The sequence below is a fragment of the Scleropages formosus genome, chromosome 3 (assembly GCF_900964775.1).
Source record: "Scleropages formosus chromosome 3, fSclFor1.1, whole genome shotgun sequence".
NCBI classification, from domain to species: domain Eukaryota; kingdom Metazoa; phylum Chordata; class Actinopteri; order Osteoglossiformes; family Osteoglossidae; genus Scleropages; species Scleropages formosus.
The window spans coordinates 22,205,984-22,221,290 of NC_041808.1; the positions used below are offsets into that span (position 1 = coordinate 22,205,984).

At 40.5% G+C, this 15,307-nt stretch overlaps 2 protein-coding genes across 3 annotated transcripts; one reads left to right on the plus strand and one right to left on the minus strand.

The window, feature by feature from the left end:
* The first annotated feature begins 5 nt into the window (after positions 1-5).
* Positions 6-10,500, plus strand: odr4 (odr-4 GPCR localization factor homolog). 2 transcript variants are annotated; one of them, XM_018753500.2, is made up of 14 exons: positions 6-118; positions 1,738-1,848; positions 2,008-2,148; positions 3,249-3,344; positions 3,561-3,667; positions 4,865-4,901; positions 5,171-5,308; positions 5,515-5,610; positions 5,707-5,763; positions 5,851-5,985; positions 6,072-6,162; positions 8,407-8,592; positions 9,763-9,861; positions 10,156-10,250. In XM_018753500.2, exons 2-14 carry the CDS (start codon positions 1,750-1,752, stop codon positions 10,233-10,235), a joined length of 1,362 nt encoding a protein of 453 aa, XP_018609016.1. In that variant the 5' UTR covers positions 6-118; positions 1,738-1,749; the 3' UTR covers positions 10,236-10,250. The 2 variants fall into 2 exon arrangements, with proteins under 2 accessions (XP_018609016.1, XP_018609017.1); XM_018753501.2 differs by lacking the exon at positions 10,156-10,250 and adding an exon at positions 10,343-10,500 and having other exon boundaries at positions 7-118.
* Positions 10,501-12,973: 2,473 nt separating this feature from the next.
* Positions 12,974-15,075, minus strand: pdca (phosducin a). Its single transcript, XM_018753347.2, has 3 exons — positions 15,007-15,075; positions 14,565-14,710; positions 12,974-13,732 (listed from the first exon to the last, which is right to left on the minus strand). Exons 1-3 carry the CDS (start codon positions 15,050-15,052, stop codon positions 13,214-13,216), a joined length of 711 nt encoding a protein of 236 aa, XP_018608863.1. The 5' UTR covers positions 15,053-15,075; the 3' UTR covers positions 12,974-13,213.
* Positions 15,076-15,307: the final 232 nt, after the last annotated feature.

The following is a 15,307-nucleotide window of genomic DNA, read 5'->3' on the forward strand; positions in this document are numbered from 1 at the left end:
CGCGGTGCATTGTGGGAACCGCTGAGCTTTCTTCCATGACGTCACAACGGCGCCCTGTTAACTTACACACTCGTCATTAAGTGGGACAGAGCGGTATTTGATCCCGCCGCACAGTCAGGTAGAGTAGTTTGTGTGCAGGTTTATACTTGAGACGAAATTAATATAAAGTCTGTTTTCTGAACTGCGACTGTGTTTGTAATTTAAAGGGTAACTTGTTGCTGTGCTATTGTCTTTGAATATGAATATGATAATTTATTTGATAACTTTTTCTAATATTTGGCTGATAGAATAGATCATTTACCTCGCTGGCTGAGTGACTCTGCTGCTAGACAATACATGATGTGTTGTTAACTTGGTCCTCACGGGTGCTAGTATGGATCCGGAATGGTGGTATAATATTCTCCTAGCGATGACGTGTTGCTGTATATTAATATTATGCGCTGTCCCTACAAGAAAAGTCTGTGGAAATGTGCTTTAGGTGACTTACACTGCTAGATACACTACTTACACTGGGTCACTCATCCATACATCAGTGGAACACACTCTCTCTGTGTCATTCACACTATGTGGGAACCTGAACAGCATGTCTTTGGACTGTGGGAGGAAACCAGAGCACCCAGAGAAAACCCTCAGGGACAGGCAGACACAGGGAGAACATGCAAACTCCACACAGACTGAGTGGGGATCGAACCCATGTCCTCTCGCACCACCCAGGCGCTGTGAGAGAGCAGCGCGACTCGCTGTGCCACCCTGCTGCCTTAATTTGATCGGATCTTTTTGTCAGTTCGGTTGTAGTAGCATATGAATGAAGGCTGAGAGTGGGAAAAAGTGACACCAGCAGTGTTGTTCTTCTGTCATTTCCTTGGCATGAAAGATAGTGAAATGTGCAATTAGGTAGGGGATGCATGGCAGTGCAGCGGGTTCATCCAGTGCCTGCTCTCTGGTGGCTCTGGGGTTCGAGCCATGCTTTGGGTGCCCTGCGATGGACTGGCGTCCCGCCCTGGGTGTGTCCCCTCCCCCCCCAACCGTGCACCCTGTGCTGCTGGGTTAGGCTCTGGTTTGCCATGACCCTGCTTGGGACAAGTGGTTGTTGACAATGGATGGATGGATGACAATTAGGTGGGGGAAAAATAAAAGCCCCCTTCACACTCAGTAACTGGTTATGCCACCTTTAGCTGTAATGACTGCAACTAAATGCTTCCTGTTGCTGTTGACCAGGGTCTTGCATCTCTGTGGAGGAATTTTGGCCCACTCTTCCATGCACAACTGCTTTAGCTCTGCAATATGTGCAAGTCTTTGAGCATGATCAGCTATTTTAAAGTCTTGCCACAGCATCTCGATGTACTTCAGGCCAAGATTTTGACTAGAATACAGTGTTCCATAACTTTATTCAGCAGAAGATATGAGCAATGGCACTACCTCGTAGTGTAGCGCATTGGATTTTATTATTTCTTTATTAACTTCAAGCTGCATTATAGCAGCATTAAAATTAAGCCACCTAACGGCTCGTTTCAAGAACGCGGGCCATTATTTCTCTGCGACAGATGGAAATTTTCGAAAGTAGAATGCTGAAGAATATGCGATAAAACTTTTCCAAGATTATTTTTAAACTTGAACGTTCATAGCATGAGTAGCCAGTGTATTTGGCAGTTCTGGTCTACGCTGGTTACAGTAGTCTCGTTAGTTGTTTGTCTAAATGCTCAGTTTATTGACATGTAATATTTTTTCTACCTTCAGTGTGTTTTCATAATGGGAAGAGGTTACATTGTAGATGATTCAGTAGAAAAATACCTGGTCAGCCTCCAGACTGCAAGTTTATCCTCTCTTACTGGCCTCTTAATTGGACAGGTAAGGCTAATAATTGGTTTTTATATAGATATTTATCAATGCACCTCACCTTACTGAGACGTATAGTGCAAGGTGTATATTATTTGTGCAGTACCAGTACTGGATGGAGAGTGAAATGTGGTCATGTCTTAAATTGCTCTTACTTCTTTCCCACTCAAGAGCTTACCCCAGAGGGACTTCGTGGTTCTTGCAGTCCAGACTCCCCAGAAAGCGAAAAGTGAGAGTGACCCATCTGAAAGAAAACCTGTGCACTCGCTCTGTGACATCGACACTGAGTGGGTCACACAACACGCCAAACAAGTGAGCGCCTGTGGAGTTTACCTCATGCCTTTTAGTTTCATCTTCTTGTTTTGTTCAGAATTTACAGCTTTCATGTGCTTCTCCTTAATTTCTTCTCCTTTTCTGAATGCTTGTTTGACTGTGTGGTTTATATAGCGGGAAAAAAGCCTTCGTTATGGAATTCATGAAGACAGCAAGATGTATGTAGTAGCAGAGGCTGTATTCAAGCAGTTGCAAGGGGGAAAATTAGACCAATTCTGAAACACTCACAGCGAAGATATGTTGGAACTGTCTTAGCAGTTAGATGGCCAAACTTCGGAAAAATTTAGAATTTTATATCCAAGTAGATATAGAATGGCCTTTTGGTTATTAGTTCCCCATGTTCCTAATGTCAAGTCGACCAATACGTTTTTTCTAATCATATCGTGAGAGATCCTGGTAGTTAAAATATCAAGTTCCCATGAATGACTTCAGTTGTACAGACATAGAACCAGACCGTTACGATAGATCAGGGCTACAGTGAATTTTTATCGCCATATATAGGTATCCTCCATTATACAGACCTAGTTCTTTCTGAAAACGATCCATATACCAAGAATCTTTAAACCAGCAGGTCCTTTCCCATTATTTTAAATGGGGAGATTATTCCTGGACCTTATACACATGGCAAGATATTTCCACAAACACAGTCCAAACACTTAGACAGTCTCTTTTCATAAGGTATTAAAAATAATCAAAAAAGGAAATTAACAAAGACTAAATTAGGACTTTTTATTGTTTAGTAAACTATTGTACGTTGCTTTGGAGAATAGCGTCTGCTAAGTGAATAAATGTAAATGTTCTGTAGATGTTGTATGTTTATGTGTAAGTATATGTAAGAGGTTTTTATACATTGTTGATAAGTCTGTGTGTCATTGGCTCATCGCTTCTCCATCACCGGGGAAAATTTGCCTCAAACACCTGAAAAAAGTACGTAATAGCGGGAGCATGGATACAACTTTTCTAGGGCCGTTATACCGAAAGTCTGTAAACCGGGAGTCCTTATCCCGGGTATACATGTACAATGTATATGGGTATGTGTTTATGCAGATTTTTGTTTTTGTTTTTATTTTAAATAAAAGGTTTCCTGGACTTTACCAGGAGGTTTGTCTGTGCTCGGTGTGTTTCTGATCACTCCACCAGACCTGGAAAAAGAAGCCCAGAACACACTGAGACGGGTGAGAAAAGCAGCATCATTCGCATCCATTCAGATGCATACAAGTGATGGTCTTGTGTTATGCAGCCAAAGAAATATCTTTTTTTTTTTTTTTGGATCAGGTGCTCTCAGGTGTCTTATTACTACTTTATATTTATCATAGATGCGATGTAAAATGTTCTTTCACGCAAAATGTTTCTCTGCAGTAAATTTTTTTAACATTTTGTATCCCACACAGTTGGTCTTCTCTGTTGAAAAACTCATATCTAAGGGACGGTTATGGAGTCTCAATGAAGATGATGTGTCCGAAAGAGTAGGGCTTCACATTTGCTCAAAAACAAGGAGGTATCCTTTTCCAAATTAGGTAAGGCTGACTATTAACTGAGGCACTGTTTTGAAGAGTACACATTTTCTATGGTATTCAGTGGCGTACAGTACAGTCTTCCCCCACCTTACCAAGGCAATGCATGCCTGAAAAACCCTTCATAAGGTTAAATTTCAAAATGAAAAACATAATTACTATTAGTATCAACAGTAAAATATTTAATTAATTTCTCAACCTCTAAAACTAACATCCATTTATAGTAAAATATCACCAAATCCCATTAAAATAAACAGTTATTTAAATAGTTAATATCAGTTATCATAACACGACATAACAAGGCACTTTTCTTTCATTATTTACTATATAATACTGTTTGGCTGTGTACATGTGCTCGTCCAGCTCTTTCGTAGCTATTACCTAATCCACACTTTCCTACGTTTATGGTTTCGAAACTCTGGGTTCCCCCGTTTCTCCTGTAGACCAAAGACTGTGTTTCAGTTGAACTGATGACTCAAAACTGCCCTTAATGTGTGACTGTATGTACGTATCTATGTTGTGTTGCATTGCTCTGCTGTGTGTAAAGTAAAAAAAAAAATAATAATAATAAATAATTACCAAGTGGACCGTATGGATATGCTACAATAAAGTTCTCCTTACACAAACATTTATAAAGCCTAATGCTTAAAACATGCTTATAAAATTGTTTTGTAATTACAAATAAAATACAAAAAGGGAGCTATAAAACACCAGTATACACAGAATAAATCTGGACAAAAGCATGAAGCTAATGATCAGTTCCCAGAAAATTCAACCTTAAAACTGATCGATTACATCCCTGTGTCAAAGCACACTAGCCCCAAAATCATTAAGAAAGTTTGAACATAAGCATATCTTTGTTTTATGACAGCTGGCTGTGTTTATCTTTTTGGAATATTCCTAAACTGGTCTGGGAGGAGAATTATGCTATGCTTATTCTCTAGGGAATGGCTGTACAATGGTTTGACAGATCACATATCTAGGCACAGTACTTTTTCATTCATGACCATTAACCTGCTTCCACTGTGTATTAATGATTTAACCATATACTTCTCGATATATATATATATATATATTTTTTTTTTAACTTTGAATGCATATACTGTATATGCTTTAGAGTTTAAAGATTAACTGTGTGGAATTAGAAATTTGCAGGTTATTTCTTAATTAGAATACTACAGAGCTGTTTGTCGAACATTTGATGTGCAGGATGCCAAAGTGAGTATAATTTTTTTAAAAAATTTTTTTAAGGTTTTTAGTTCAGATATTGATATTATAGGTAATATTACTATTTTGATTGCTACTACTGGTTTACTATGTATTTTAATTTTTTTTCTGTACTAGTCAGTGCTCTTTAGAACATCTTAAGCATTCTTTTTCATTCTTAAAAAGCTCTGTGAAACTGGTGTCAGGTTAATCATCCCAATGATATTGCAGGGTGAGATGAGCGTTTATCTTGTCCTCTGTGTTTATAATGGTACTTTCAGAGCTCTGCTAAGCCTGCAGATTGGAAATACCAGCATGGAGTGTCTGATTCCTGGCTGGTCTTGAAGTGCTCAGTTGAGTTACATGTTCGGTTCCCCACACCGGATATAACCTTAGAAAATCTGGAAAAAAGCACAAAGGTAATGATCAATTCCCAGAAACTTCATTTTTGGCACAAAAGTAATAGCAGCTCATGAAACTATGTCCCACTTAGCTGTGGACAATCATTGTCTAGGCATACTGTTAGATTTTAACGTCAAGTATGCTGTATTTTTTTTTAGCTAGGTCTTTTTCAGTGCAAATAGATTATATTGCATGTTTTACAGCCATTGTTTGTTTTCTTTAGGTTAGTCTTCAGAAATGGGGAAACCAAATTGAGTCCAGTATTTGTCTTGTTAATGGTGTGCGTGTAAGCAGTGACAGTGAACTCATTTCAGGACAGGTGAGTAAATTCCACAAGTCTCGCATAGATGTTTTGCACAAACATGTTTCCTTCTGCTGTGAAGCTCTTTGTGAGGCAACTAAATTTTTTCTTCAGAAGAAGAACACCAAGGCCTTCCCATCAAACCTCCGGGCTCAGATCCTTATTCACAACGTAAGGAGTTCCACAGCATCCTCCTGATCGTTCATATTTGTCGCTTTTGATGGGCATTCACCTGGGCACTTGTGTGGTCTCCCGCAGCAAGGGCTTCAGCCAGAGGAGGTGCGGACCTGTGCGTCAGTACAGGTGTGCGGTGGCGTCCTGGCTCTGAGGGGGGTCGTGCACTGCAGAGCCTACATTCACAGCAACAAGCCTAAAGCCAAGCAGGCTGCAGAGGTGAGCCACCTTGAGCACCTTCTCGTCAGTCACCGCTCTCTCGGATTCTTCCATAAACTCTTTGACATTGCTTCCTCTCTCAATAGGCCTTAAAGAGGGATATAATGAACACGGTGTCCTACAGAACAGAGATGTTTTTTGAAGATCTCCTCATGAGCGAAGCAGATGGGGAAAGAGGTATATTGGGTCGTGTCCTGTAACTTTTTTTTTTTTTTTTTTTGGGCAGTACCATACTTTTTTCGTTATTTCTAATTTGCGCATCACTGCTGTTGCCAGAAACTGAAAATAGTATTCTTACATCACAGTGCAGGCGTCCCTCGCATAATGAGTGCTCCTGAAAATCGGCCCATAAAGTGAATTCTCAGAAAACAAGGGCTTAATTGCTATTAGTTTAAAGGGGAAAATAAAGTGTTCTTCACGCATTAAAGGTTCACCAATAGAAATTAAAGCTCTCTTCCTGTTAAACATGGGGAAACCTAATTTAAAAACTAAGTCCCAGGTATAAAAATCACTCTCACCACCTTAAATTGCAGCCTAAAACCCATATATTCAAAGTTGTTTATACATAAAACATTTGTGTGCTCCTTTTTTAATCCCCTTTCCATTTCATCATTTGTCTTTATTTTCTTTTTCCACTTTTTTTTTAATCCGTTCTTTGATAGCCCAACAGGTCACAGTGGTGGCTCCATCTCTCTGAATGTAGATGCTCTCTGTCTCGTCTGGATGCTGCAGTTTCCACTTACATTTCAAAGACATGTTTCAAGTGAATTGGTGAATCTTAATTCCCCTCAGTGTATACGTGTGTGTGTGTGTGTGTGTGTGTGTGTGAGTGAGTGAGTGAGAGAGATGGCCCAATGAAGGACTTGCATCTCATCCAAGGTTTACCCTATGCTTGCAGAGTAGACTTTTCAGCACCAAGACCCAGCACTGAACAGGCAGTTACTAAAAATAGGTGGAGTCAGTTATTGTTTTGTTATTTTCATTTTTATAATGGTGTTCATTTTTATTTTATTTTATTCTCATTTTCTTATCTTTTCAATTTTTAAATGCTAAGAAATACAAGATTTAAACTTTGCGTTAACATTGTAATCCATATCCCTGTGCTTTATTCTTAAGTGCTGCAAGAAGCTACTTTTAAATTTGTTAGTATATAAAATAAGGATCATGCTATAATCAGTAAATCCTAAGACCAGTGAACATATGGTGCTGCCTTGTTTGCAAACCATCACGCATACAGCACAGCAGTGTCAGAAGGCTATGAGTGCTAGTCTTAACTTACTGACTGTACTATGTCTTATTATTATTATTATTATTATAATAGTAATAATAGAAAACTACTAACATTAAATGGGCGCAGTGATGCAGTGGGTTGGACTGGGTCCTACTCTCCAGTGGGTCTGGGGTTCGAGTCCCGCTTGGGGTGCCTCGCGACAGACTGGTGTCCCCTCACCCTCCAGCCTTTCACCCTGTGTTGCCGGGTTAGGCTCTGGCTCCCCACAACCCCGGAAGGATCAAGCGGTTTCAGATGATATGTGTGTGTGTGTGTGTGTGTGTGTGTGTGTGTGTGTGTGTGTGTGTGTGTGTGTGTGTGTATCTTGTAATGCCTGTAACCCCCCCGCTGAACTATGTTTGTAGTCCATCCATCCATTGTCAACAACCGCTTGTCCTGAGCAGGGTCGCTGTCGTTGCTTTTAAGTGGCAGTAAATCAAGTCAAGCAAAGTCATTCCTAATGATATTGCCTGTGTTCTGTATTTTCATTTTAATATAGATATAGTTAATATATTAATACAATTTAATATATGTATATACATTCTATATAATATATTAATATATAGTAGGTTAGGTAAGGTTTTCTGTGTAACTGATGCACGCGAGAAGTCGTGGCCAGGGTGAGGCAGGGATTTTGCCTGGTATGGCATCACCAGGGAGCATATTTTGAACTGCAGATGTCTGTTTTCATAATGTGTTTCCTGTTAGACTTGACTATGCAAATTTTACTGTACAAATTACATTTCCTCATAACTGGGAATTCTCATAAAAGGAGCTGTCATTTTACAAGGAAAACCTGTACGTGTTTTGCCATGTCAAGGCAAATACATCTTTTTCCACCAGATGGGGATGTTGCCCTGTGTTTCTGGTTAACTATTCGAGCTCTGATTGTACAGTGTCCAAGCTTGCAGAAGCAAAAGTACTATACTGTATTACATTGAAATGATAATCTGTGCTGCTGTTTACTATTACTGTCCCTATCTGATTCTGTGGGATGAGAAGTTTTAATCTGACATTGCTCAAATAGGTAGTTAAATGCAGGAATTGTTAGTACTGCTGTTGAATGTGGGGACAGCATGGGCACTGTGTCATCAGGTGTGAGCGTGTGACCTGACTGACTCCTCATGGACTGAGAACATTTCTTGTGGCAGGTACGATCGGAGAGAAGCAACCCCTGCCGCAGCGGGTGTTTGCCTCTGTGCCTGGTGCCGGCTTCTGTGTGTGTGACTACATGTTCCCCGACGAGGGCACAGCAGAGGTGAAGGAGCGCTTGAAGGAAACGCTGGACTGTGACATCCCAGAAGAGGAAGTAGACCTGACCCAGGAGGTCATTGCTGGTGAGCTTCTGTTAGATTTAACTGATTCCTTGGGGGGGGGGGGGAATCCAATAGATCCACTTTGTACATGGGCTAAAAACTCTTGTATTTTTATGGATTTTTCAATTTTTTTAAATAATTTATATTTAGTGGATTTTGTCCTTTGTCCAAGGTGACTTGCAATACCAAGTACACCACGCTAAACTAGTTAGAGATGTCTGTCCATTCATACAGCAGTGTAAAACACATACATGCACACACAGTAGAGGCAATTTTAGAATTGCCAGTTAATCTGAAATACATCTGTTTGTGTTGGACTGTGGGAGGAAACCCACATAAACACGGGAATCACACACACACTCCACACAAACTGAGCAGAGGATGCACCTCCACCACGTCACGCAACCCTGCGATACACACCGTACTGCAGTGCCATTTGCATTTATGCAGTTTTTACTCATTATGCCAAATAATTTAAAGAGTGATGTCCACTATAATATAATATGTATGTGCTCTGTAGGTATGTCAGCACTCAGACTTACTAAACTAAACATTAACCTTTGGGGTTGAGCTCACTGTACATTTTTCTGTTTAAGCACACCACCCTGATAGGGGGTATTTTTTCAGCATTTAGAAACTCCAAATAACTTTCCAGTCAGTTTCAGCTGATCCAGAATGGAACCTAGTTGGTTAAGGCTTACGAGGGCACATTAATAGTGCCAGGTAGACAATAATATGAGCAGATTGTATTATAGTGAAGAAGTTCACTATAGTGCAATCATCATAATGCATTGAGAAAAGCTTCAGAAATTCACTTGTGGTTTTCTGCAGGAACACTGGTGAGTGGATTCCCACATTTTCTGTCTTTGACTAAGATCTGATTACTGCCAAATAGTTTTTTTTTTTTTTTTGAAACATTGTCTTTAAGGGGGGTGCGGTGGCGCAGTGGGTTGGACCGCAGTCCTGCTGTCCAGTGGGTCTGGGGTTCAAGTCCCGCTTGGGGTACCTTGCGACGGACTGGCGTCCCGTCCTGGGTGTGTCCCCTTCCCCCTCCGGCCTTACGCCCTGTGTTGCCGGGTAGGCTCCGGTTCCCCGTGACCCTGTAAGGGACAAGCGGTTCTGATAATGTGTGTGTGTGTGTCTTTAAGGCCAAAAACACTACAGCTGTAATTTTCATTGGTGCTTTCTTAGCTTATTCTGAAACGGCTTCTGAAGATCATGCAGATGATGCAGACCAGCAGGGTCTACCTGAACCTGCAGAAAACCAGAAATTCCGCCATCAATATTTCGGTATGTTTTTCCAGTATTTGGATGTGTGGAAAAGCTACTGGTTTTATCATATTATGAACGCTAACAGTTAGGGTAATTATATTAATATACAACACTACGTGTGTTTTACAGTTCATTCGTAAATTTTTCAGACATTTGTTACTTATTTAACCTTCTAAGGTTTGATATTAAATTTGTGCTCTAAAATTTTTTTAGGAATTCTCTGTAGAGTTGTGTTAAATATGGATGTTTTGGTTCTCCTTATCTCTGAAAGCTCCTGGGTGGAAAATCTAAGCCGTTATTTTATGTTTGTAGATATTATCATTTTCCTCCATCCTGCATTATGGTTACCACTGAGACTTTGCGTGCAAGCAAGAGTACAACATAATCTTTAGAAGCTCAAGAGGCGATATGTTTAACATGTATGTGTTGAGTAATAGTTGAGACAGTCCTTGCTGCTCTGTTTACCCTGGCTGTTACTCATCTTCTGTTCACCCTACAGGTGTGGTGGTGGCAGCTGGAGTTGCCATGCTTGCCACAGCAGCATCTCTGCTCTATCTGAGTGACTGACTGTAAGAAGAATGCATGCCTGCGCACATGTGGGTGCACAAACACAGATTTGAAAAGTAAATAAAACCTGAAATTCAGTTTTACATTTGGTTTCTTTTAAGTAACTGTTTATAGAAAAACCTTAACCGTCTACAGATGACATCTTTAATAGTTTATCCAGTCTTTATTTTGTTTGAACTGTGCAGTTTGAGTGCTGTATCAGTAAGTCCCAGAAAGACACACTGGCGGGATGTGAGCTAGAGACAGGATTCTAACTCTGTCACGCATTAATGTTGCGTTATGAACTGAGACTGTTGCATTTAATGTTGATTACGCCAATGTCATCGCTGCAGGAATCAGGAAATAGAATTATGTATCACCTCATTTCAGGGGTGTGACACCAACCAGTGGCTAAACCAAAACTTCAGCAATAATACTCAGAGTTCTGAGTTACACATATTGCGGGGCTTAACCGGTTTGCTTGAACCGGGGGGGGGGGGCATCCATGCCTCCCACCTTGCTTTGCTCATCCTGTATACTACAGCAGTAGGTGAGATTTGAACCAGGAGCTCTAACCACTATGCTACTAGCTGACCTTGGCCATATTGTGCATCAAATTTTGGGCAAGTTTAATTTTTTGTACACATTATAATTGTACGGTAATCAGTTATTCAGAAATGAAAGTTTTAATTCATGTTGGTCAAGTGGAGTTTTTGTGTTCACTGCTGCTGTTGTGTTTTAACAGATATGACTCTTTGTCTCTTAGTGGCAGGAAACACAGCAGGTCGCCTCTGAGACACGCACAGGGCAGGTGAAGCAGGGGTGTGTATGTGGGTGTGTGTATCCTGTTAGGACTTGCCTGTGCGTGGGGGTTAAAACACATTACATCAGTGTTGGTGGCACCCAAAGATTGCCTGCAACTCCTCCAGCTAACATCACGGATGAAAGGCATTGCTGCACAGCACGCACACACCCACCACCAGCCACTGACCCCCTCAGATCCTCATAAGAGGCACTTTAGATTCACATTTGTTATAATTGGTGTTGTTATCCCTTGTAATCAGTTGTGCATTAATGAATTTTGAAATTTAGAAGGCAGACAAGGATTTGTGTTTATTTTATATCATTTTGTTCTAAAACATATAACAGTGCCAAGAAAATACCAGTGTCATGGAAATAAATATGAGGGTAATTTAAAACGTAACCACAATAATGTTTTAACTTTTTTTATAAATATTTTTGCAGATAATTTTTGACTTGCCATTTTGAATATGTCTGTTGTGAGCTCTGTGTTAATAGTTATGGTGCATAAAGTTAAAAGCAGAATTGTCTGTAAGGGCAGCATGGTGGCACCATGGGTAGTGCTGGTGTCTCACAGCTCTTGGGCTCTGGGTTTGGATGTAGGTTGGAATCTGGCTCTGTCAGAGTGGTGTTTGCAGGTTATTCTCATGTTCATATGGGTTTTCAGTCACAGCCTGAAAATGTGTTTCACACTGAGTCTGTTTCTGGAATAGGTTCCAGGCCACAGAGTCCCTGCAGTGGGTGAGTGATTATTGGAATGGATTGAACAGTCCTTCTAGAATAGCATCACTTGACATTAAAACTGGAGCCCTGTCTGTCTGGTAACCAAACCGTTTCATGTAAAATTCAGAAGGAACCATCCTGGGAACGAAAAGATTTGATATAAAAACTGGGGGTGGCCTTTGAATGAAAACACTAGCTATAACAACCAGAAATGGGACTGTCTGCAAATGAAGTCGTTTAATATAAAAACAAACTAGAATTTTTCATCTCGATGAATTGAATTTACGTGCACTGTAAAACTTTTGCTCACTTACACTCAGAATTTGAGCAACAGATATCTTAATTCTGTAACCTCACACTGACACAAAGTTATACCAGGTGTTTTATGAATTTATTTTTCCATGTTTCCCCCTTTTCCTAGACACTTTTCTATAGCGACGGTCTTGTGACGCATCATTACATCAAAATTTTTCAAGCATTAGATGTTTGCATGAATGAAACATGGGAAGGTGTTTTTTGTTCTGAATTTGATTTGTGGTCAAGGGTGACAATAAGAATTGAATATGCAGTTAAACATTGTATACAGTTATTTTATCAGTACAAATCTGACATTTTTGAGAATGGTTTTACAGTCTTGACACTATGCTTCCAAAATGTATAAATATTTTGTGGCGGGAGCACAACAGAGTTGTTTCAGTCACGGTGCTCTAATGGGTAGCACTTACATTGCCAAAATATGCTCACTGATGTAATAATTTCCATCCAGTAGTTTCTGTTGCCAGTGAGATCAACAAAGAATCAAAGCTTTAACACGTAATGTCTTACTGAGACATGCTTTTGGCTGTACGTGTAACGTTGTATTTGCTGAATGACTTTTAACAGCCCACGTAGTGTCCCCATGCTCAAAGATGACTAACTTCTCCTAAGGGGGCAAATGCAGCAAAAATAACCTGCATTACCACAGCAAATAATAAAATAATAAACTATAATTAACCACTTAAACGCATCAGTAAATCTTTTTAATTTCATTGATTCATACAACTGCAATAATACAAGTGTTTTTCGATTTGAGCTGTGAAAGCATTATTCCTTCATCTCAAAGCTCTATACTAAAATGTGGATGTGATTTATCAATATTACTCATCAGCACAGAAACCAGAATGGAACAAATTCTGCAACCAGCTGCACTGATCATGCTGGCTTTGAAAGCAAAGCTCTCGCACATTTGTATAAATATCCACTTACAGCCCATCTGTCTGTGTAACAGTTAGTAAATGCATCTCTGTGCATATGCATATTATCACTCCACATCAGCTTCCTGCTCATCGTTGGGACAGGCAGCAAACTCTTTTTCTGGAAGGAGACCGTACTCGTTGAGGAAGGCTTCCACATCCACAGCGAAGAACTCTTCGTTCAGGTGCTGTGTGATGCGCAAGAAGTTGCCCAGCAGCTCACCAGCCTTGTAGACCAGCATGGTGGGCAGCACGTTGTCCGAGAAGCGGTCACCAGCACCTGTGCAGGAGGCTTTGATCCGGCAGAACTTCACGGTAGGATACTCAGCAGCCAGGCAGGTCAGGCAGTTGTTCAGGGCCTCGCAGCCCTCAACACCATCTTCGTAGATGTGTACCACCACCAGCGTCAGTCGGTGCTCCTTCTCGATGACGTCCAGGAAGGCTTCACCGTTCTCCAGCTCGTACACACCGTCAAAACGGGGTCCGAAGCTCAAGCGCTCGTGCATCTCCTGCATGCATTGCTTGCGGTACTTGCGTAGGCACTTCTCATCCTCCTCCTTTATTAGCTCATACTCTTGTGTGCTCATCTGTGGGGTGGTGGGGCAGAGTAGAAGGAAGGGTTCACACTACAAATGTTACACTCCTAATGCCAGGGAAGGGGACTTGCTCCCCAAGATTGGTCACCCTCTCGAAGGCTGGATTTGGGTTTTGCATTCCTCTCTACATCTGAGTGTTGCGAGACCAGAGCCTCCATGCAGTCTTCTTCACAGTTAGGGTTTGGCTCCTGCTGTTTTAAGTTCCAGTCACTCCTTCTTTGCTACTTTCACTTGTTATAATCGTTGTAATCATGACACCAGTTTGGACTATCTGAACAATTTCAACTTTTTTTACAGAGTAAATTCATTTACATTGTTTATGTGTCTTTTTTCTAATAAAGTATGAATTAATACATGAAAACTAGATATTATATGTATGTGTATTTTGTTTGTGAGCGTTTGTAAATACATAATAGTTACAAAGCAACTAATGAAACACAGGTGACAGCCATGGAGTATTATAGAGTAATTAATGAAAGGTAAAAGCCTGTTATGTTGTATTTTGATAACTAAGGTAATACTGAAGTAATTATATTCATTTTAATTTAACTGGTATGTTGGCATAAATGAGGGTCAGAAATGCATTTTTTTTTCCATTAAAACTAAAGGGATTGTAATTACATCTTTGAGTTGAGAATTCACTCAACAAAGGGTATTTCAGAAACACACTACCTTTGTAAGGCAGGGGAAGATTGTATTACACCTGTTCATCAGTTATGTGAAAGTCAGCCTACTTTGTGGTCTTTAGTGACTGAAGCTTGACAGACAGTACATTTATATTTATATTTCAGTCTCTTGCGCTTATACAACTTTCTTGGCTGACCTTGCGGCTGGCCCTCTCACGGGACTCCTCGGGCTTCTGTGGGTTGGACATCTGTCTCAAGAGTTCACGTCTGTTGGGAGTTACAGTTTCATGGTCCTCACTCTCCAACTTGAACTTTCTCCAGTCATGAATGACCCCTTTGGGACCTTGAAGCAATCAAATAAAAATACAGCGGACTCAGCGGTCTTGATCACTGTGTTAAAGAAGCGGTGGATCAGTACTGGACCGACGCTGTTGATCACAGTTATACATGGGCTGATGGTGATAGTCAAGATAGCGCTGATTTGTTTCTCAGGTGTGAACAGGTACTGAAATTCCCAAAATGACTGAAACTTGTAACAACATTTTTGAACTTATTTCAGACGTATTATGTGGGCTTTTTGAGTAAGAAGAAAAAAAAATGGTTTCATGATTGTGGTTTGCCACAGAACTACAACCTCACCTGTGTGTGTTGGTAGGTCCTCCTCTTCCAGAGCTGGAGAAGACATCTTTTCTGCAGAGAGAAGGGAGAGGAGACATAAGAGGAGTACCCCCCACCCCCACAGTCTTTGTTTGGACTCTTGTTCAATTATCATTCATAGTTCACAATGATTATAATGTAGAAAAATTGTTCTTGGAAAGCGGATGCCTGCAGAACGAACATAGTCATGCGATGCATTCATTAACATGCCTTGAAGATGAGTAATGCCTTAACTGTTCATGAAACAAAAAAGCTTTCAGTCTCACATCCTGGGAATGGCACT